The 23,807-nt window shown below is 35.9% G+C and overlaps 1 protein-coding gene across 13 annotated transcripts in view; it reads left to right on the top strand.

Annotated features, from left to right (window-relative positions):
* Positions 1 to 23,254, top strand: part of LOC115352223 (golgin subfamily B member 1-like) — a 45,465-nt gene extending 22,211 nt beyond the window's left edge. For 10 of the 13 annotated variants that reach the window (XM_030040046.2, XM_030040045.2, XM_041128976.1 and 7 more), the window contains 12 exons: positions 495 to 604; positions 877 to 1,045; positions 1,417 to 1,521; positions 1,800 to 12,698; positions 12,984 to 13,135; positions 14,666 to 14,825; positions 17,370 to 17,522; positions 18,658 to 18,825; positions 19,755 to 19,852; positions 20,207 to 20,341; positions 21,249 to 21,363; positions 22,180 to 23,254. In XM_030040046.2, coding sequence (XP_029895906.1) covers positions 495 to 604; positions 877 to 1,045; positions 1,417 to 1,521; positions 1,800 to 12,698; positions 12,984 to 13,135; positions 14,666 to 14,825; positions 17,370 to 17,522; positions 18,658 to 18,825; positions 19,755 to 19,852; positions 20,207 to 20,341; positions 21,249 to 21,363; positions 22,180 to 22,338 — 12,423 coding nt within the window. In that variant the 3' untranslated portion in view covers positions 22,339 to 23,254. The remainder of the gene's footprint in view (positions 1 to 494; positions 605 to 876; positions 1,046 to 1,416; positions 1,522 to 1,799; positions 12,699 to 12,983; positions 13,136 to 14,665; positions 14,826 to 17,369; positions 17,523 to 18,657; positions 18,826 to 19,754; positions 19,853 to 20,206; positions 20,342 to 21,248; positions 21,364 to 22,179) is intronic. The other 3 variants (XM_030040049.1, XM_030040048.2, XM_030040047.2) reach the window with 1 other exon arrangement.
* The last annotated feature ends 553 nt before the right edge of the window (positions 23,255 to 23,807 follow it).

Here is a 23,807-nt window from a genome sequence, read left to right as displayed (position 1 = left end):
AAAAAAAAAAAAAGCTGTGTGAATGAAGCTTGCTTCCTTTTCTCTACGATACCCCATATGCAGGTTTTTGCATTCTTTCAACCTGAAAAACTAGGCAAAAAAAATTTCTAAGTTTGATACTGTCTTCAAACCAATGAAAAAGTATTTTTTCAAAGCAGTAGCTTCCCCTGTTAAGTAAGCTGCCTTAACACAGTATGAGTGTGTGTGTTGTTTTGGGTATACAGCAATCATCCTTGAGTTCATGCTATCATAGCATTGCTGAAGGAGGTATTTCTGAAAGGTGGGTTACATCTATTTGAACTAATATCGTATCTGAACCTGTGATATTAGTGTTGTATTTTGCACTGATATCTGCTAAAGTACTAGAATAACAGTCTTGTATTACCGCGTAGGATGTAAATCTCCTTAAGAGTCAGATTTTCATGACTCCAGTTATCTCATGGTATTCTGGGTGTTTGTATGTGATAATGCTCTTCACTATTGTTATGCTGCAGAATGAAAATGAACGTTTGCAAACTCAACTCACCCAATTACGCAACCAACAAATGCGAGATGTGGAAAAGCATCAAATTCTGATCTCTGGATTGAATGAGCAGCTTAAAGGGTAAAATAAAGGTTCTTTACAACTCCGTACAGGAATAGTTATCTTTGTTTTAACATTCAACTTCTAATGAGAAGTATAATCTCTTAAAACACTTGAAACAGAGTTACTTGATTCCTGCTTCTGTTTGCAGTAATGTTATTTTTGTACTTGTAGCTTAAATGGAAAGTGTAAAAATAATTATTCTTTTAGGAAAATAGTTTGGGGCTAGTAAGTCTAGAAAGCTTAAAGCAGGCTTTGTTTTCAGAATGTCTAAATATGTATTTTTTTCTTAGATTAAGTGACAGAAATAGCTTCCTTGAAAATTCACTTGGAGAAAAAGAACTAAAACTGTTGAGTATGACAGAAAAACTGGAACAAATTGAAACTTTGAGGAAACTGCTTCAAGAAAAGGATCTTCTGAACAAAGAGCTTGGTGATAAGTTCGTGCATACTGAGCAAAAAGTAAGTTAAAGTTATTGTTAAATAGTATGTAATTTAATAGAACTGGCGAGCATTAGCCATAACTTTCTATTTGTGTCCCAGCAGCAATATTGCTGTTTTCCCTATCTGAAGGTTTTTGTTCTGTTTCTTTACAGTTTTGTTCACTTCATGTAATTGCTTTGCTTTAAGTTGTGTGTAAGGATTTCTTAGACCCAACACAGAACTTTGCATGAAAGTATTTATGTTTTATTGGGGTGATAAGTTATCCTCATGTATTGTTTTCAAAGTATAAACTCCACTGTTGTGTAAACTCAATATTACAACTCTAACATCACAGTTTTAATATAATTCTATATATTTCTATCACACTGACTTTTATTTTTAATACTAAGCTGAATGAAGTTGTAAAGAAATGCAGTGCATATGAAGTGGAGAACACTGAGCAGAAAACAGTCATCAGTGATCTAACAGAAAAAGTTGCTACACTGAAGGAAAAGGTAACTCATTAAAATAAAGTAAGAGAAGAAATTTTATGTTCTTTTGACACGGCCCATGTAAATGTCAGCAAAATAACAGCATTAGCTGCTTAAAATTTCGTACACTAATCTTTCTGTATGCTAAAACAATCTAAAGAGTAACATGGTTATCTTGTGACTATACAGTTGGGTACAGATTGATTACCGTAGATACTTGTTCTACCTATGGAGTGTAACTTCCATTCTCCCTCTAAAGTATGTTTGAAGTGTTCTTGTAACATTATTTTCTTGATGTTTAGACTTTGAAACAAGATGGCGTGGTAGAGTCGATGCAGCTGGATCTGGACCAGACAAATGAAGAGCTTGACAAATTGAATACCAGCCATTTAGAGGAAAGATCTCAACTTATTCAAGATCTCCAGAAACGTGAAAGAGAAATTGATAATCTTAAAGAAGCACTGGCAGAAAAAGACAGGGAGTTGTCTGTCTTGTCTTTGAATATGACAGAATATTCTGAACAGGTTATCATCCTGAAGCGTCAAGTGCAATGCAAAGAGGAAGAAATACGAGGGATGGAAGAGGCTTTATCAAAGGCTGAAAGGGAAACTCATTTACTGAAAGAAGTACAAACAGCTGATGTAAGAGATGCAAGTGTGAAGATATCTGTCCTTTCTGAGCAGAGTAATACAATGAGACTAGAGCTAGAAAGAGTTAGACTTGAGAATGAAGCTAAAACCAAAGAAAACGAGGAATTAATAAGACAAAGCAGTGAGAACAGCATTACAATTAAGCATCTCCATTCTGAAATCAAGGCCAACAATGTTGCATACCATAACAAACTTGCGGAGTGCGAGTCACAAATTACTTTGCTGAAAGAACAAATAAGTAAATCATCTGAAAAGCTACAAGAAACCGAGGATAAACAAAGAAAAGAAACTGAATATTTGAAATCTCAGCTTGAGGAAAACAATACTCTAAAGGAAAAATGGAACAATTTGCTTAAAGAGAAAGAGAGTAAAGCACAGACACTTGAAAATGAGTTAAAATCAATTAAAGATTCATACAACAAACTGGTTTTGGAAAATGCTAAAAAAGATGAAGAGTTGGCTGAGTTATCTAGGAAGCTTATAGAACATACTGAACATCAGGAAACAATTAAAAAAGAATTACAAGAGAAGCAAGAGTTCATTATTTCATTAGAGCAGAAGCTTGGGGTTTTGGAGCAGCAAAATGAAGAGACTAAACTTAAATTAACTGGAGATCTGAAAGCCAAAGAGACATGTTGCAAAGAACTTAATAACCAATTAAATGAAATACATAAACAAATTAAGAAAATGGAAATAGAGACACAGGAGAAAGCTTCAGCTAATAAGCAATTGCATACAGATCTTGAAGGCAAAGAAGTGAAATTGGCAGAGCAAATAAAAGCAAATGAATATCTGAAAAAAAGTATAGATATGGTGGAAAAAGAGAAGGAACAGCTAATCAGTGAAAATGAGAATTTGTCCAAACTCCTGGATGTAAGAGAGTGTGAATTGTTAAAGAAAATCCAGGCTGTGGCAGAAATAGAGAATAAGTTATCTGCTAGCACTGCTGAGTACGAAAGAACTCTTTCAGTACTAAATTGTGATAAAAACACTCTGGCAAAAGAGGTTGAACAACTTTCAATACTTGCCAAGCAAAAAGAAAATTCAGTTGCAGAACAGCTGCAGGAGAAAACAAAGGAATGTAATGTGCTAGCTGATCAGTTGTTTGAAAGCAAGGAACAGACACAACAGTTGCATGAACAAATGCAATCACTTCTCATTCAGCTGAAGGATACTAGAGACAAAGAAATAAAGAAAGAAGAAATGTTAAATAATAAGTTATCTGAATGCAGTAGCCTAATCCAAGAGCTCAGCCATAATAAGGAAAAGAATTTATTACTGCAGGAACAAATTCAAAGCATAACTGTGGATTTTGAAACTGTGAACAGGTCTCTTGAAGAGAAAATCCTTCAAAATTATTCGTTACGTAAGGAAATGGAAGAGAGTAAGCTTTGTGTTGTAGAGTTGCAGGATCAAATTAAAAACCTTAAAGATGAAAAAACAGAGTTATCTCAGTTGGTAGAGGAAAGAGACCTGACTGTAAAAAGTCAGGGTTCAGAACTTGAGAAGTTTCATAGGCAAATTTCTGAAAAAATGGAAGAAAGCACAGTATTAAGTAATCAGCTACAGCTATTAAGCAAAGAGTTGGATATGCTTAGGCATGAAAAGGAGGACTTTTCAAGCTTACTGAGTGAGAAGTCACGTGAATGTGAGTTTCTTCAGTCACAGTTGGTACAGCAGCAGTCTGAAATTACTTCAGCAAGGCAACAAGCACATACAGCAGCTCTAGAAAATGAAAAATTGAAAGTAGACATTGAAACAGTTAATGTTATGGTAACGAAAAAGTCAGATGAAGTAGCTGCTTTAACTTCACACTTGTCCCAACAAAGTCATAATATTTTAGCTCTGAAGGACCAAATTGATGGCCTGTTGATTGAAAAAGAAAACTTAAAAACTGTCTTTGAAGAAAAAGAAACTCTCCTTTCTGAAAAGGAGGCTTTGATTCAGCAAATGAAAGATAGTAAAACGGCAGGAGAAGGACAATATATGCAAATCATTTCAGATCTGCAAAACCAAATACAAGCCCTAGGTTTTGAAACCAGCCAGCTTAGACACACAATGCAGGAAAAAGAAAATGAATTTAAGAGGCAAGCCCAAGAATTAAAGTTACTAAAAGATAAATCTGAAGAGTCTGATGTACTTAGGGTTCAACTGTCTGAGAATATGGAGGTTATTTCTGACCTTCAATATCAGCTTAGAAACATGACAGAAAAATCATCCCAGTTGAATGATTCAATGATACAGAAGGATGAATCTTTAAAACAAAAGTTAGATGAATACATCAGTTTAAAAGCACAGCTTTCTGAGGTACAGGAATCTTCTGTTTTACAGGAGAAACAGTTAGAAGTTTTAGTCTCTGAAGCAGAACAATTAAAAGTACTTGTTTCAGAAAAAGACTTAACCATCAACAATATTTCATTATTCAGTGAGAATTTAAAGACACAACTTCAAGAGAAAGAGAGTGAATGTGGGGTCTTAAAGAAACAGGTGGTAGAGCTGGAGGAAGTGAAAGTGAATTTACAAAAAGAATTACAACATCAGAAGAATGTAATAATTGAGATGGACCAGTCTTTATCAGAAAAGGAGTCATCTCTTATGGAAAATAAAAGTCTCCTCAAAACTCTGAAGGAGAAAACAAGGAAAGATGAAGAGAAGACAAATTTAATTTCTCAGCTCCAAAGTCATGTACATGAACTAACACAAGAACTACAAAAATCTAAAGAACTAGTCCATGAGAAAGAAAATGCCTTTTTATCTCTTCAGGAGAAAATTGAAGCACAGTATGAAATAAGAACTGAGTTGAATGCAGCTCTTGGAAAAAAAGAGGAGGTTATTGCTGGACTGCTTAATTCTTTAAAGGAGAAAGATACCAGTATACAGTTGGCAGATAGCAAGGTTAATGTTCTTTCTAGTGAGATTGAGGTTCTCAGAGAAAAATTAGAGAAAAGTGGTACAGCTGTGAAAACCCTTACTAATGAATTTCAAGAAAAGAATGAGAAGCTTGATATTAATCAGAAGACAATTGATTCTTTGACTGTTGAACTTGACTCTCTCAAAAATGAACACCAAAAAGCACTGGACCAAATAAGTACATGGGAAGAAGAACTACAGCAAAAAGAATTGGCTGTGGAGTCTCTGCGTGCGAAGTGCACTGAACAGGCAGATAACATAGCATGTTTGAAGTTAGAGTTGACCAATGTAAATTCCAAATCTTCTCAAGACTGCCATGACAATGCACTTTTAATAAGTAGTCTGCAGTGTCAGGTAGAGTCTTTAGAGAAAGAAAAAAATCTGTTACAAGAAGAGGCTGATAAACTGATGACTGAAAACACACAACTTACTGCATCTCAAAATCAGTTGCAAAAGAAATTGGAAGAGCTCCGAGAAATCAATGAAAAACTAGAAACCAGTGAGAATTATTCAAGAATGCAGATAGATGCTGTCAAGCTGCAGATGAAGACTGAAAAAGACAAGTTACAGATGCAGGTTAGTGTGAAGGGTGAAGAACTTTCTAAATTAGAACTTAAATTTGAAACTCTAGAACAAAGTCTACTTGAGTCAGAAAACAAATGGGTGACAGAACTTGATAGGGCAACTTTACAAAATAATAATCTTATTGAGCAATTGAGCAGTTTGGAAAGTGAAATGAAATCAAAGGATAGTAAAATCCAGTCTTTGCAGCAGGAGCTGGATCTTATGAAAGAGGAATTGACTCAGAGCTTATCTCTATTACTTAGTAGTAGGCTTTTATGTAAAGAAAAGGTGGCAGAGACTTCAGATTCTGAACTGCAGCTAACTGGTAGTAAAATTCAGTTGGAAAAATTCTCCACTCTGGTAGCCACTATTTTGAGCAAAGAAGCAGAAGGAGAACAATTGCAACTGGTGCTTTTAGAAAAACAGAAAGAAATAGAGATCATGAAAGATGAATTAAAAAGTATGCAGTCACTTGAGAAGCAGAAGGAGCTGCTGCATAATGATATTGAAAAGATGAAGGGCAAATACAAATCTGAAATTGAATGTCTGACACAAGAAATGGTCACAGTCAAGGCAACATTATGTAAACAACAGTCTCTCTTGCAAGAAAGGGAAGAGTCTTTTGCAGAAATAAATAAGCAGGTTGAATTTCTTCAAGACAAGTTAAATAAATCGGAAGAAATGGTAAGAAACGGTCAAGAAAAACTGCACATTGAAGGTGAAAAAGTAGCAAGTCTCCTTGAAGAAATGGGAAAAAAAGATCAACTCATTGGAAACTTAACTTCCCAATCAAATCAGCAGAAGGATTTAATTTCTGGCCTAAGCCAGCAACTGAAAGAAAAGGACTGTTCTGTTACCCAGGTCATGGAATCATTGTCTAATGAAATGCTGAATTTTTCTGAAGAGAGAAACACATTAAATACCAAACTGCAAGACCTTGAAGCTGTTCATAAGAGTTCTGTAGGAGAACTAAACCAAGTATTGCAGGAACTTGAGGATTGTAAGAAAGAACTGGAACACAGTCAGGTTACGTTAAGGAGTAGAGAAGCAGTGTTTAAAGATTTAATGAATGAAAAAGAGGAGATGCAGTTTAATCTTGAGAAAATGGGCAAAGAAAAAGACAATCTGAAAAAGAAACTTCAAGCAGCATTGATAATAAGAAGAGATCTAATGCAAAAAGTTGGAAAACTAGAAAAGAGTGGACAGGAAGAAATAGAAAAAGAGCAAAAAAAAGCAGAAGAGTTGTTGAATAAAGTTAATGAGTTAACAGACAAGCTGAAACTAATTGAAGTACAAAATAAAGACTTTCAGTCTCATATTGGAACTTTGAAGCAACAACTTCTAGAAAAAGATGCCAAAATAAATGATTTGACTGAAATTTTGTCTGCAAAAGCCTCTTACTTAGAGGAACTTCAGGACAATATTGCAGAACGAAATGATGTCATTTCTGAAAAACAAAATATATGTGAGCAGAACCGAAAATCTTTAGAGGAAAAGGACTGCATGCTTGCTCATATGCAATCTATGCTCAATGAAAATGCAAGCGCATATGAAGAGGAACGTTCTCAGCTGCTCTTAGCTCTTGAAAAGTTGAAGTCTGAAGTTAAGAAGAAGGAAGAATTGTTGAAAAATTCTAGCTCAGAAGAGCCTTATTTAAGTGCTGGGGACAGGAAGAAGTGTCTGGACCCCAATGATGACATTAATGTCATCAATCAATTTAAAAAAGAAAAAGAAGCCTTGGAGAGGGAGCTTTTGGTGATGAAAGAAGATATAAAAAAATTTCAGAAAGAAAGGGAAGAGCACACTAAACTTGCAGCAGATTTTGATGAACAAAAAACCCACCTTGAGAATCTCAAACAAGAACATAAAGCGCTCTGGGAGGTTCTTCAAACAAAATGTAAAGAAGTTGACTTTAATCAGTTAGAAGAGTGCTCTCTAGGGAAAGCGCTGGCTTCACCTAAGGCAGTGCCGGGAGAAGAAGCCCCTGACCTAAGGAATGTGGAATCAGACAAACCAAGAAGCAAGGTTCAGGTTGCATCCTTAAAAGAGTCAGAAAACATTATCACTGCAGTGGCAAGTAAAGACACTGAGTTAAAAGAACTAAGAAGTAATTATGCAAAACTTCAGGAGGAAAGAGAAATGTTAAAGCAAGAGTTGAGAAGAATATCAGTTAAATTTGGTGATGAAAGAGAAGAAACAGTCAACTTAAACTCTTTGAGACAGCAGGAGCAGTACCAAGAGCAATGTAAGGGCAGCTTGTTGGAGGACATAAAGCAGCTACAGAAAAAGCTGAAAGCATATGAGGCTGAAGCTATAGAGGTTAAGACAGCACTTGAACATGTGAATAATGAGAAAGAAGCACTTATTAAAAAAAGTGAAGAGGATTACAAGATGAACCAGGAGAAACTGCAGAGATTGAGAATTGAAGCTAAGAAGGAGGTTTCAGAAAAGAATGAGCAAATAGAAGCATTGCGTTGTTCGCTTACGGATTTCAAAGATAAACTTGATCTGGAAAAGGAATTACTAAACAAAGCCATAAAGGAGGGCAAAGATGAAGCCCACCATTACAAAACAGTATTTGAAGAAATGAAGAGTGAAAAAGAGAAACTTGTCAGTTGTTTAGAAAAGTCCAATTTGGAACTAATTAATATGAAAAAGGAGGTAAAACATTTCAGTGAAGAAAACAAAAAACTGCTGACAGAGCTATGTATGCTACGTGAGAAGGCTGAGATGAGTAGACCTGTGGGGTCATGCAAAGAGCTTAAGGAAGAAAATGATACTGAAAAAGAATTGGGAGAGTTTTGTTTGGAAAGTAATTTCCTTCAAGAAAAGTTGCAAGATAAAGGCACCTGTTTGCAACTATCAGAGGCTGATTACTCTGGGAAAACTAAACTGAGAGAAGCAACAGAATGTCAAATCCCAAAACAAATGCAAATGATTGAAGAGCCACTGGCGAAAACTGCAAATGTAAATGATTCTAAACTACAAGAGCAAAGAACTATAGCAGAAGGGAAGTCCAGAGAGCGCCTTCAAAGAAAATTACAGGCGGCTTTAATATCACGTAAAGAAGCCCTGAGAGAAAATAAATGTCTAAAAGACCAGATTGATAAGCTGATGTTGGAAAGAGAAGAGCTGGTGAACAAGACAGGGATGCTCGAACGCTTGTTAGAGCTTGGTAGAGAAAAACAAAGTTCAAGTACTGTTTCTCCGTTGTCTGAAGAGGAGAGCCTTGTTTCCGAAAATGCTAGACTGTTGACTGAAAATGAAAACCTTACGGCGGCATGTGAAAGTCTTAAATCCACCATGGAGACTATAGTTCAGGAAAAAGAGGCCTTTTCTTTCCAACTAAATACCTTAAAAGATTCTCAGACAGTTGAATTAACAGGATGGAAGGCTAAACATAGTGAATTAAAGCAGGAGTATGAATCACTTCTTCAGGCGTATGAGAATATCAGTAGTAAAATAGCAGATATGAGGCAAGTTATTGATCTCAATAGAAAAGAGAAGCAAGAGGCTATTCAAAGACTCAGGGAAGGAGAATCTGAGAAGGAGGCTCTTAAGAAGCATTTACAAAAACTCATTGATGAAAATGAGGCTGTTAAGAATCAACTGAAACAACTCAGTGAATCCAAGAAAATGGAAGTTGACGAATTACAAAGTAAAGCAGAAAGGCAGATACGTGAGCAAGAGGCAATGATGCAAGAACACCAGGATCGTCTTCATGAACTGACTGAACAGAATCATCAGCTAATGGAGGAGAATGAGCAGCTGAAACAAACTTCTGAAAATTTAAAGCAGGCTTTAGAGAAAATTCAGAATGAAAATGATACCCTTCATAACAACATCACTGTAACGAAAGCAGCTTTGGGAGAGCTCCAAGTTCAAATGGAAGTGTACCAAAATGATATGCAATCTAAAATCAATGATGCATTACATGAGAATGAATCATTGTTAAAGGACATTAATGTGTTAAAGGATAAACTCTCTGAAAAAGAACAAGATGTTCTTGTCCTAGAACAAGAAAGAAAATTAATTTCCGAAAAAGCGAAAGAAACTGAAAAATCTTTGGACCATAAAAATCATTGTCTAACAAAGCTGGGCATGGAATGTAAAAGTCTTACACAAGAAATTGTTAGTCTAAATGAAAAAGTTAAGATTTTAGAGGATGATAAATGTCTGTTACAGGAAGAATTAGAAAATGCACAAGAAAGTTCTTACAAAGTAAAGAATGAGAGAGAATTTCTTGAGACAGAATTGCTTAATCATGTTAAAAAAGTTGACCATCTTACTGATAGAATGAAAGCAGCACAGGTACAGAATAACTTGCTGTTGCAGCAACTGGAAGAATTAAAGGCAGAAAAATGTAACGTGATTAGAGAAAAAGAAGAACAGCAGTTACATCTTGTGAAAATGTTTGAGGAGAAGGTGAAAAGTGCTCAGAGGGATAATAATGGAAGTAAAAACAAAACGAAAGAATTGCAAGAACTCTTAAAGGAGAAACAGCAGGAGATCAACCATTTGCAAAAGGATTCTATAAAGTTCCAGGAGCTGATCCTAGATTTGGAAAGATCTGTGAAACTGTCACAGACAAAAAGTGAAAAATGCGAAAAGGACTTAAGTAATACTTTAGAAAAGCTTGCAAAGTCAGATGAAGAAATATATCATCTCAAGGGAAAGCTTTCTTCACAGATGAACCTGTTGGATCAGTCAAAGAATGAAGTGGACAGGCTTACAGATGAGAATCTAAATTGGAGAAAAGAACTTAAGAAGAAGGAAGACGAACTACAAATTCAGAAGAGAGAATATGAGAGAGAATTGGAATTTAATCTTCAACAATTAAAATTGGTTCACAAAAGAGAATTTTTTAAGCTCCAGGAAAGACACGGTGCCCTTGAGAGAGAAAAAGAGAGGGCAATTAGTGAGATTCATGGTTTGCAAGAGGAAGTTAGCATTAAGGACTCTCAAAACAAGAAACTTCAAACAGATTTGAATGCAGCTTTGGCACGATTAGCTGCTTTTACAAAGTGTATGTCCTCTCTTCAGGATGACCGGGACAGGGTAATCACTGAAATGAAAACCTGGGAAATGCAGTTCAAAGAGGCCATCCAAAATAAGGAGAAACAGATAGAAGACAGTAATAGAAGAATAGTGTCTTTACAAGATGAATTGAAAGACAAAATTACTCAGATTCAAGAAATGAATATCAAATATTCTGTGGTAGACGAAACAAAGGACGAACTGTATTTGAGGCAAAAGTCTGTTGATATACAACGCTATGAAGAGCTCTGCAGAATAAAGGAGGAAAATATGGCTTTTTTTAACAGGCAGCAAGAATTGGAGAGTGTTCTTCAGTCCAAAGAAGAAGCTTTGCAAGCACTCCTTAAAGAAAATAATTCTCTTAATCATCTCATAGAGAATAGTAAAAGTGCAGGAAGAGAGATAAAAGCTCTGGAAAGTAATTTTACAAGACAGGAACAAGAATTGCAACAGCTTCTAGCTGAGAAGGAAAAAATTAATGCTGAATTGCAAAAGCAGATTACCATTTCTGAGCAAATGAAGATCATGCTAAATAACAAAGACAAAGAAATTTCCTTACTCATTTCGTCAAAAGGTGATGAAATTTCTGACTATCTGATTCAGGTACAGACTCAACATAGAAAACAAATCAAGGAGTATGAACTTCAGTTAAGGTCTTTGCAGGTGGAGAGACAACAATCTGAGGAGGCCTGTGAAAGGATGGAAAATGAATTGAGAAATCTCCAGATGAAAGCAGACAAAGCAGGTCAAGATAAGGCTACAATTGCCAGTGAAATAGATGCCTTTAAAAAATCAATGTCATCTCTTCAGAATGATCGGGATGATCTTTTTTCTAAATACAAAGAGCTTGAACATCTTCACCAAGATGTCTTAAATCAGCGGGACAGTCTTATAGTTGGCAATGCAAGTGAGAATAATGCTTTGAAACAAGAATTAAGGATACTTCTCAATCAGATAGATGATCTTCATTCTGAAAATGCAATGCTAAGTGCGCAGCTGATAAAGTATAGGGAAGATCTTAACCAAGTTTTGTCTCTGAAAGACCATCAGCTGAAAGACTTACTTAAGCAGAAATTGGATTGTATTAAAAGCCTTGAACAAGAAAAATATGGTCTTCAAAAACAAATAAAAGAAATGCAACTTTCCAATGAACTGCAGAAGGATACAGCTGTATCTTTGGAACATGAAAATAAAAAATTAGTGTCTAAAGTAAATGATTTAGAATCTTTAATTGCATCATTAAACAAAGAGAAACTTGTTTCTGAATCTGGAGAGAAACTGCTAACTACTGATAGTGTTCAGAAAAAAGAATGTGTATCAAATGGACAGTATGGAGAAAATCTTCAGAAGAAGATTCAAGAACTCCAGAAATTAGGAGGCAGAAATAATAAGGATGCTGATGAGGAATACAGTAAGACTCTTTTGACACTTGAACACGGAGATGAACCTGATGCTTTTGCAGAGAAGATGATATTAGAAGTTCAGTCTCAAAATAGTGAGCTGAGGTCCCAAAACGAGGCCTTTGGGAAAGCAATGACTGCTCTACAAAATGATAGAGATAGGATAATAGAGGACTTAAAGGTACTTCAGAGCAAATACACATCTGAACTCAAGACTGAAAAAAAGAAAGGAGATGAACTTGAAGCTGAATTGGATGGCTTTAAATTACATCTTATCAGTATGCTCAAAGAACATTCTCTTCTGAATCAGGCTATTCTTGATGCTGCAGATAAGGTTACACTTGATAAGATTGCTGATGGAATTGAAAATCTCTGTAGGACGTTAGTCAGTCGAGAGATGGAGGTTAGCAGGCTCTCATCTGAGTGTGGGAATTACGTTCACCAGATTGAAGCGTTTTCCAAGGCTATGGCCAGTCTTCAGGATGACCGAGACAAATTGCTGCAGGAACTCAGCAATCAGAAGGTAACTTCTGAAATAAAACAGGGCACAGCTTCATTTCCAATTGGTTGCAACAGCATCAATGAGATAAATTCTTTTAAAAGTAATTTGGATATGCCTCAGAATGCTAGGGAAAGATTGGTATGTTTTAATTAGCTACATCACTTGGTAATTCTTTTCTTTATGCAGAGAATGCTTAGAGACATTATGGATTCTGAAGTTTAACATTGTAAATTATGTGAGTGCTAAGAAAACATTGTGTGACTAGAGGAGGTGTACTTACAATTTTGGGAGTTCAGGTAATTATGCCGTTAAGCAGGAGCAAATGGGGAAAAAACATTATTCTGTAGTTGGAAGTCTAGCACTAATAAAACTTCAACCATGTAGTTTTCATTCCAGTTCACTAATCACGTTTATTAAACGTAGGCTAAAGAAGGAGCCAGCCTTGCAGCTGTTGAAATATCAAAACTGAAGACCAAAGTTGATGATTTGGAGAAGGCATTGCATCAGACAAAAGCCTTCCAAGCAGAAACTGAGAGAGAGATTGCATCATACCAGAATGAGCTTGCTGGATTAAGGTATAAACGTTAAAATGAAATAGTACATGTGGCTCTTGTTTAGAATTCTTCAGTGCTTCACAACCTGACAAAAAACCAAAATTATGGATAGTTTAGCAGGAAGTAGGGTAAGAATATTTCTGTAATGTGCGAAATCAACTTCTGCAGCGTTGCCTTTGTTTGCGGTTATCCTGGTGCCTTTATGTAATGGTCTCTTGATTTATGTGAAGTTTCAAACAGTGTTAGTTGAATGTTTTGTGTTCTGTTGGTGACTTGGATATATGGAACTACAGTTTAAGAATCTTATTTCAGTGCTTGGTGTCATGCTCTCTTCTTAGAGTAATGATTGATATGGCTGATTTCCCCCTCCGGTCTCATTTTTTAAAAGATGCCTGAGGTGTTTCATATTTGGCCCAACTACATATTGAAAATTAAATTAATTTCACATTTGAGTATGATTTTTGTAGATTGAAGAGTCCACTTCAGCACTGTTCACATCTTGCATTGTCTGTGACGAATGAATAATGTGACATCTTGGGCCTAGTTCTGTGAAAGCCTCCTAAGGTCTGCTTCAAAGAAGGCAGTAGGCATTTTTAAGTGGCACTCAGTGGAGGCAGATCAAGATTTGGTCATCTTAGACTGATGTTCTCATTCAAGCTTTTCAACTTGTGCAGATGATTGAAGTGTGAAAGCGTGCTATGATCAGTTCAGTGAAGATAATTTTCTTTGAATTTGAGGCCAGTAGGCAGTATCCTACTGTCTTACTGCATTTTATTGTCTGTAGTGCAATTTCTAGATCTCTACTTACAGTCTGTGTAAGATAATACCTGTTTTATACTAGAAGCTTTTGGGGGACGGGGTGTAGATCAAAAAGCCAGCCCCACATTTATCTTTGCAAATGTGAGAAAGTTAGCATGAAATATTCAAACCTCATTCTAACTTGTAGACTTAACCAGTGAACAGCGTGAATAGTCTTTTTCCATTTTTTTCCCAAAACTTTAAAAACAGAAATTGAACTCAAAAGGATTTAAATTACTTTTATGCCCTTTGTGCTATTGCCTGTGTGTGACAGCAGTTTCTGGAGACGTGGCATATTTGTTTATTTCAGTCTACTATGTCTAGGGTAGTCCTTTTCAAACTTGTGTACTTGCAGTAGGGTAGACTGGCTATCATGAGCAGTGCTCTACACAACTGCGACCTAGAGTTGCTTTGCTGCGCAACCTTATTCTTTAGGTAGCTGAAGTATTTATTGCGTTAACAGATGTTAGTATCTTTACAGCCAGTGAACTTCTCTCATCTCCAAGCCAACGAAGCAAATGTGATGTTATCACTTTCCAAGCTTTATTTTCTGATTTTTTTTTTTTAGCAGATGTCTTTAAACTGAAGTATGTATTGAGAATGTTCATATAGTGCTCCATATTTGCATATAACTGTTCAAAACTTACCATTATTTATTTCAGAAATAGCAGTAAGTACAGTTTTATCCTTTTCATTGACTTGTATGTAGTATGTCATCATTTAACGTCTAGTCTGATAATGTTTTATGTTCAGAATGGAAAAAAACCTCCTCCTCTCAGAGTCCCAGGCACTGCGAAATCAATGTCAAATCACAGTTGCTGAGAAAGACCGACAAATTGCAGAACTACAGAAGCTGCAACAAGACATGATTGTTAAGAAATCAGTCTCCGCTGGCAGCAATTACCCAGTCAAGGTAAAGAAATGAAATGTAGCAGGAGGCACAAATCTACTTCCATTGGTTTATTGTATTAAATTTGCAGCCTGCTTCCGAAAAGAGAACTATACAGCACATGGTAGTGAATCACGGAAGGCTGAGTGCATTACCTGTATGTCAGGTTGCCTGGGGTCAAATCAGCAAGTTACAACTATTCCAAGCAAATGAGTTGCAATGGTTAAAACCACTTTTTAATGGAGTCTGCTATGTTGATCAACTTCTTTTAAACAAAGAAAAATCATGAGTTTATGATATGTTGATAAAATAACAGAGGAAACTCGCTGATGTGGTGTATTTTAATGGTTAAAAACATAGAAAGTACCTTCATAAAAAATGAAATGGCTGTGAAGCAAAAAAGGTGAAGGTTATGAACCAATAAAGGCTACTGATTCTTAGTCAAAAAGGAGTAACAATTTGCTGTGGTTACATTGTAAGTTATTTGCTTGTTGCTGAGTTGCTAATGTTAGTAGATTACTTAAGTAATCTTATAAATTACTGGTTTAGGTTAGTTAAATCCAGAATATAATACAAAGAAGTTAAAAAAAAAAAAAAAAAGGTTCAAACGTTCAACAGCAGAATGGGTGCTGATAAATAGAGACACATATTGGAAAGGGAAAAAAGAACTAGTGCAATTTACAGGTTTCTCAGTTAATTCTTTCAAATTAAGAAGAGGATAGGGAACTTTCAGGCAACTCAAGGAGGAATTCTTCTCTTGTAGTAGCGGAGATAAAAACATTATGTCTGTACGTGGGAATATGATTCTGGCTTCCTGTGACAATTTTGTATCCATCACGAGTCTTTTACTGTTGACACTGTTATAACACCAGTGTCGTTACTTGTTCCTATAGCACGCTTGTTCAAAAGAGAATAGGATGCTGTACTATTACTTGTGGGATGCCAACAATGTATTTATTGTCACAGAGTCCTTGCATGCCGATTGACTTAATCACTTGCCAGACAGCCTGTACTACAGCTGTGTTCTACCTATTTCTTTTTCTTTCAATAGGTAATACCAAGTTGGATCTGTCTTCCCCAGTTCAGTGATTATTACACTAAGTATAGAAGCATCATAATTTTTTGAGACATGAACCTTCTTTTAAAATCCAGGTTTAGAGTTGGCTAGCTGATGCAAATATTATTGGAGGAGCAGATAGACAAGATGACTTGCATATATCTTTAGAAAACCAGTCTAAGTAAGTTATTTGGATGTTGAAGAAATGGTAGGAAAAGTGGCACAGAAAACATAATTCTTCCGTGTAAATAATTTGTAATACACTTCACCTCAGCTTCACTGAACTATTGCATTGTGATACAAAAAGAGGTTTCAAAGGAGGGAGGTGGGAAGCATGATATAGAAAAACTTCTAAGAAGAAAATTCAGTAAAGATTGGGATTGTTTACATTGAGAAAGAAATAAATGAGAGTAAAAAAACCCCAACTGAATAGTACTGTGGGATGTAAGTGAAATGAGAATCTACACTCTCACTTCTTATAGACCCAGAATAGGGAACGTTTGGTTACAAATACAAAACCAGTAAAAGGATGTGCTCTTTCAGGTAATGTGAACATTTTCTTGGATATTATAGCTGCAACCCATTATCAGGGACACAGTTTTTCAGAGGATCAAAAGAGAACTTGGTAGTTTACATTGACAACAGTTTTCAGAATTTGTATACTTGTTACTGACAAATTTTAAAGGTCTAATGAAGTTCATTCTTCAGAGCATAAATCAATCTCTAATTACTGTAGATTAGAATAGGACCTAATTGGGGGGAGAAGGGAGAGATGTGTTCTTGCCCTTCCCCTGAAGCAGCTGGAGTTGGCTTCTGCCAGGAACAAAACACTAGATTTAGAAAGGCAACAGCTGAGACCTAGTCTGGCAATTGCTGTCTGCTTTTGTAGACTGTCATTAAAGGTTCAAGGAAAGTGTTATTTTAGAACAGTATTCTTATTTGCCTTTTCTGTGCCAAAGGAAGTATTCCTTTTAATTCATTAAAAACAACGTTTTTAGTTGGTCAAGTTTGTGTCTCGTATGCTGTTCATTTTCTGGGATTTAAAATCACAAATAAAAGCTATTGAACAGTAATGTCTGTTGGGTTATGGAATATTTTATGTGGTAGAAGTCTTTATTTCATGATTGTATAGGAAAATAGATTCCATAAAGCATTAGAGATGGCACACTTCCCTCCATTATTGGAGATTAACATCAAAATGTTGATCTGCCAGAGATGAAGGAGGCCAAAGCTGTGAATCAGTGATTAAAAATTAAGTTGAATTGCCTTTTCATGGTAATATTTTATTGTTTTTTTAATTTAAGTATTTAGGTTGAAAACAGTAAGTAGAAGATTTTTTTTTTATATATATATATATAGTCTCTTGCAAATGTGATATTAACTTGTGAGAAGGAAATGATCTTGTGAAAAGGAAGTTACTACGTAGTCCATACGTATATTTAGTGTTGGAGTTGTGTATTATTTAGAGAAATCCTATACCACTTACCCTGAATATGCTAATACTTTTTAAGGTTTTAGAAACTGCCTCCCTTGCTGGAAGTGCAGACACGCCGGAGGAAATCAAACATGTCTTAGCTGAGAAGAATCAGCTTCAACATGAACTGCAGCGCTGTCTTCAGGAGATGCACCAGAAGGATCTGCATTTTCAGCAGATTAATTCAAAGGTAACTCAGAACAACAGCTGTAATCCTAAATAGCTCATGTGAATCTGAGTTGGTATCAACATAGAAATATTGCTAAATTGGCTGTGTCTTGTATAATTGAAAGTTAGAGTGCTTTAAAACTTAGATTCTTCAAAACAGCCCTGTTGACTCAGACTAGAAATTACAAATTAAATGCCAGTATTATCTTGCTGTCAGGCTTTCCTGACTTGTTATTTGACTGAGAGGGGTTTATTTGAATCTACGTTCTGAAGAGATTGATGGGGCACTGCTGAACTTCTACTCAAAGTAAAATATTTTTCATTATGGACAGAAACAGATGTCTGTCTTAGCTGAAACAAGATTTTAGCTATCTCATACCAAATTTTAAATACCTCGAAAATGTTGGCTTTACAATTTCTTGATGAACCCTTTTGTGGCTGTCAAGACGGTAAGTGTGTGTGTGTGTCTGCATGCACCTGTGTGTTTGTGTTCAGTTTTGTTCACAAAAGTTTGTAAATGTTCCTGGAAATTCCCTTAACCTCTCTTAGTGTGGCCTGGTGTTCAAAGCAAATTAGGTTTATGTTACCTTTCATCTGTCATTGTGTCTGTTTTCACTCCTTCACCCACATATTTTATAAACCTTAAACAGTTTTAACCAAACTTTGAAACAGGTGTAGAAATCTCAAGTTCCTACAAGTGAAGATGAGTGTTTGGGTAATGGGTGGAGACCCCAATTACGGTCTGTTTTTTGAAAAGATGAAAACTTGACTGCTGAGTATTCCTGGACTGCCTGGTGAACATGTTTGTACTGTCAGGCTTATTTGGCTATATGCATTGTCCTGAAGTAGCAACTACATTTACTGTCTTTTGCCAGGTGGTGATATCATAGGAAACGCAGGGAGGAAGGCATTGGGGTTTAAAACCCTGAGTTTCTGGTTTGGGCATATCGATGACGGGGGAAATCAATCCTCAGGTTTCATTATTTCCACTGCTCATAAAACAACTAGTTAAATCTTACCAAACTGTGACCTTGCCAAAAAGTTGCAATTTTGAAACTAGTACTTGGTTGTTTTCAACAGCAGGTCTCAAATCTGTAGTAATTTCGTGGAGGAGATAATTCCTAATTTTTATTTATTTAAATGTTAATTTCTTTCAGGTTGTGCAATCAGCAGAAGAGAATGCTGTCTTGTCTGCCCAGTTGAAGACTCTTTCGCAGACTCTAAGGGATAACCAGCTTCGTTATACTGACTTGCAGAATCGTTATTTAAGACTGGAGAGGGAATGTCAGGCAATGCAAGTGACATCTTTCCAAGGCACTGTTCAGGTAAACAAATACATGGAAATGTTTTTAGTTTGTTTTTTGGGTTTGTTTTTTTTCTCTTCTGTGCTTAGGGTTTCCTGGTTTTCATGCTGAAATGATTCAGCACTTTTGCTAGCCCACAGTGTGCTGAAGATAACTGTCTCTATTGTTGTAAAGCTGTTTTTATTTGACTTTTCATTTAAGGAAGCTGTTTATATATGCTTTTTTGTTTTGAAGTATCATCCTTTTTGAATTGGTCTACAGCTGGCAGAGATAATTGGATGATTGCTAATCAATGGATCAACAAAGTTTAGTGATAATTTCACATCAGTCGTGAATCTTTTTGCAAGATGTTTGAGTAATATTTTTCAGAAGCGAGATCTATATCACCAGTTCAGCATTTCAGTACCCTTTGCCAACCCCTCATACTCATCCGTAAGCTTATTCCTTTGTGATCTCTTCATTTTTAAAATGTTTTCCTGTACTGCCTTGGTTATTCAGTAACAATCAGTTAATATAATACCCTAAAATATTGTAGGGATACATATGTAAAAAACCTGTCATTCTTCCATAAACAGAAATAAATAAGGGGAACCGTAAACTAAAGAATAAATGAATAGCTGCATTACTTATGAAACTACAGTCAGTGCTATATTACTATGTGGATGTGTAGATGCATTTCTTTCACTTCAGACATCGTTCAGAGATTGCTGTGTTATGCAGCGTACATGGATCCTTCAAGTTCTGCAGCACGCACAGGCAGTGTTCTTCATCAGCTTTCTGTTAGAAAACAGGTTTGGAAAATGGCAGCACCGGAAATTAAAAGATTAAATGGCACAAAGCATGGTTTGTTCCACTGCTTTGTTGTTCTTACGGCTTCTTTAATTGAAATAAAGATTTTTAGCAACTAGAAAAATGGTGACTGGCTTTTCTTCCCCTTTAATATTTTCTAGGATGAAACTAGAGCGGAAGTTCCCCCTGGAGCGCCACAGGAAAGATCTGCGATTATTGTTGAAATAGACAATATGGAGCTAAATGAACTCAGAAAAAGGTCAGGACTAAGAGCATGTATTAGCAATATTGTTTTCCTGACAGCTGTGTTGTAAGTGTGAAAGTAATGCTTTTCTATCCTTAGAGGCATTTTAGGGAAAAAGGGAAAGAATTGGAATTACAGTGGATTAAATGAATCATAGTCATATTCTTGAATTGTTATTTTCTGGTGATATTTGTGGTTTGTTTTTGTAAAGATCTATACTTACTGGTGACTTTATTTCAATATCTAATCGAAAGCATCTCATTATAATTAAGTCTTTATCACAAAAAAGAACATTCCATAATAAAAAAGAAAAAGGAAGTAATTCTTTAAGTAAATAAAATACTGATTTCAGATTTCATTTTGTCATAGGCTTGCAGAGACTGAGCAACAATACGATTCAGTGCAGCAGGCACTCTCACAGCTGACAGAAACACTGTCAGAAGAGAAGAGGAGGAGAGAAGCTGCAGAAGAGGCTCTTGGACTCTCTGAGGAGCGAATTAACAGGTAAAATACTCCTGTATGTAAAACATGGGGGATTTTTTCTTTTGAAAGAAAAGTGTCTGTAAAATGTATTTCTTTTTCTATTCTTATACTTTTGGAGTATGTGACAGTTAGATTGCTGCATTAAACCCTTATGTGGGTATGAAATAAGTTGCGTGTTCACAGAGCCAAAGCCATCTTTTGCTTCTGCTTCTGCTTGGACAAGTGCATGGTGAGGTTTTCATTTACGCTATGCCTGGAGTAAATGCAAAGTGGACTACGGAACAAGAAAAAGGAGTGTCAGATTTTTTGCTTGCCTTTTATTTTTAGTGAGATTAGTGATAGCTTTTCCTATGGGTGTTAGATTTCTGAGCAAATAATAGAACAAACAAGTAATAGAGCCTGTTTGTGAGTCCATAGTACCTGAAGCAATGGAAATGCATGTGTAACTGCATGAAAAAGCTAGGTTTAACTCTATGGATCAAGAAAATCTTATGAGCTTTGTTCCCCGCCCCCCTCCCGCCTTTATTTATTTTCTTGCTTTGGGTGTTGAACTCGGTAGTCAGTGGTATTTTTCTTTTTTTCCAAGTTAGAAGAAAATCCCACATGTAACAGCTCTAGCACAGCCACTGTTTAAATTTAAAATGCCATTATCCATCTGCCTACATGAAGTGTCCATCACTACCATCATCTGAAAATGACTATTCAATCAGCTAGCAATGATGGGGGTTATTCTGAATGAATGAAACACCTTGAGAGTAGATTGTAAATGGGGACTGAAAAAGACCTGGCAGCATAAACTAAGTCTTATTGCTTTTTGTGGGGACCTTTCCCCAGTAACGTTAGTATACAAAATAATGCTTATATGAATTCGGTACTTCAAAAGAGCAGTAATGCAGTACTCCATTATCTCCCTTTAATTTTTCTCCAGATTTGAAGTAAGCAGTTACAGGTCTGTACCTAGCGAATACACTGTTCAGATGGAAACTGAAGAGGAAAGGGAAGCCTTAATCATCAATCCTAGTGAACATGTTATTGTGCGAAAGGTCAGTAAATGAAAGCTTTTAAAAACCCTGAATCATAAGCTACTTAAAAGTGGTGTGCATATTGTATGCTGCTAGCTGGAGACTAGATTGAAGACGGCACAGCTCATTATCTCCTCCACACTACCCCTTTCTTTTTTTCTGTCTTCTCTCTGCTATACTTTTCTTTCAAGTGCTATTCATTCTTGGAGTGCAGATCTCCCTTCTGAGTGACTGGAAGTCACTGATTTTGGGTTGTCCTCTTTATAGGTAAACACTGGCATGAGCTACTTGTCTTATCCACCTTGTCTCTGAGAAGCTGACTGTGAAGTACTCTATTATTGTGTTAGGTACCATGGGGCTGGGTGGGCCATAGAGTCATCCATTCAGAGTAGCAAACTACTGCTGAAACTACATTGTACTGAAAAAATGTCCTTAATTTTGTTCTGTTTGGGTTGTGGATGGTGAGTAAAATACAAGCAGCTGCCTAAACCATGCCATAGAACACATTACATATGTCCAAATTAAAATGTGAGTAATCATATTTATATTACACATGGCCATTAAATAAAATGTATATGCATATAATTATGCATTTTCATTTCTAGTATGTATACATAATTACATAATACACAAATACCTTGTATCCATTCCTCTCCCCTTTTATTAATGATGTTTTCTTTGGCCTTTAAATCATTTATGCTTACAGCCTGTGCTGTGGCATCCATTGCTGCATCAGAGGCAAAAGGTTTATAGTGCCTCAGAAATCTAAGCTGCAGTGCAGCTTCTTCTCACTTGTATTCATGATTACTTATTTGATGTTTTTTGTTTCCTAACCAGATGAAAGGAGGAGCCCTTTCCTTCCGAAGATGGCTTCGAGGGCGAAGTCTTTACTGTTCTAAGCTGCTGACCTCCAGAGCAAAATCCCGCTATTTATTCCTCACATACCTAGTTACACTACATCTTGTTGTTCTACTGTGCCTCACTGGTGTTCTCTGAATACACTGCATTTTCTTGGTAAATTATTTCCCTGTAGGTAATGGTGTGCCAATTCAAGATAATAGACTTTTCACATGCTGCTGTTAAGCTATGCACTGGACACAGTTGTATATATTCTTGTTACACTACACGAATCTTGAGCTTCTTAAAAGAAATTTGTGTATATCACAGTTGCTCCAAAGTTGACTTGAATTGCTCTTGAACAGTGGAATATTATATTTGCTAAGGAGAAAATATTCCCCTCTGCCCTATAAAGAAACTGCTGCATACAAGTTATTTAATATTGTTTGTGAGTACATAATGATTGATTACTACTGAATGGGTTGTAAATGCTATCTTTTCTATATAAATTTTATTTTAAAAGTTAAACTATAAATTTTAAAGGAATATTCAGCTATTACTGTTTATTGGCTTCTTGATTATAACAAGAAGTTTTACAGAGTGCAATAAAGGAAGAACTACTGGATTTTTGATTTTTTTTTTTTTTTGTTTGCTTGGGTTTTTTTGGATGAAAGTAAAAGAATTAAGAAGGTTGTTCTTTGGCCATACAGTTTGTAATGGCTATGACAAGGTGCAGAGTTATGTATGTGGTAATTAGGTAAGCTGATGATTAAAGATTCAGTAAAGATTCAGAACTGAGATGACATGAAGAAATGTCTTCAACTTATTATATTCCTTTACTGTTGTTTAAAGGTGCAATTGTTGTAACTTTTCTCGTGGTGGTTTTTTTTTTGTTTGTTTGGTTTTTTTAAATTCACTTGCACTTCTTGGCGTGGTGGATTTAGTTATTGCCTGTCTTTGGGGCAAAATGTTACTGCTCAACACATGAAATTCAAGCTTATAAAGACACAACCATACGTATTTTACATGTTCAGGCTTCAAGGTACAAATGAATAAAGGGTACATTTTCAACTAAGAGGCTGTAAGAAGCAGGATTTGCATTCAGTTTCTGTAGACACATAATAGTGTTATGCGTTGCATATTAATACATTCATGCTTTGTTACAATGTTCTCTGAAACTGCACAACTATTTCTCTGATTCAAAAAAATAGCTTATTTGTGAAGACTGGCCACTGGAAGCTGGAAGGTTGTTTTTACACCCTGTATTGTTGTTTGTTGGTGTTTGTTCTCTCTGCGTTTCCACTCACATCTGTATAAAATGGAGATACAATCAAAAGAAGCCAAGTCTAAAGGAGTAGACATAAAGTCACAAAAAAGAAGTAGCTGTTTGATTACCTGTTTGCTAGACTAAAATCCTAAAAATCCTGTGGGAAAAGAAAAACCTAATGTGTATGGAGATGGGAGGATTCCATCAGTTTTACTGGTGGGCAGATACAAGGTTGATTTTGAAGAGATGTTAGTGAATTATCTGCTTGAAGTCCAAGGATTCTTGCATGCGAGGTCTACTGTGCAGTTGCGCGATAGGTAAGAAAGAAGGGATTGGTTGGCATTTACGTTTGCAGAGTTAA

This window comes from Aquila chrysaetos, chromosome 16, assembly GCF_900496995.4.
Source record: "Aquila chrysaetos chrysaetos chromosome 16, bAquChr1.4, whole genome shotgun sequence".
NCBI classification, from domain to species: domain Eukaryota; kingdom Metazoa; phylum Chordata; class Aves; order Accipitriformes; family Accipitridae; genus Aquila; species Aquila chrysaetos.
This window is presented reverse-complemented; position numbering and strand designations above follow the sequence as displayed.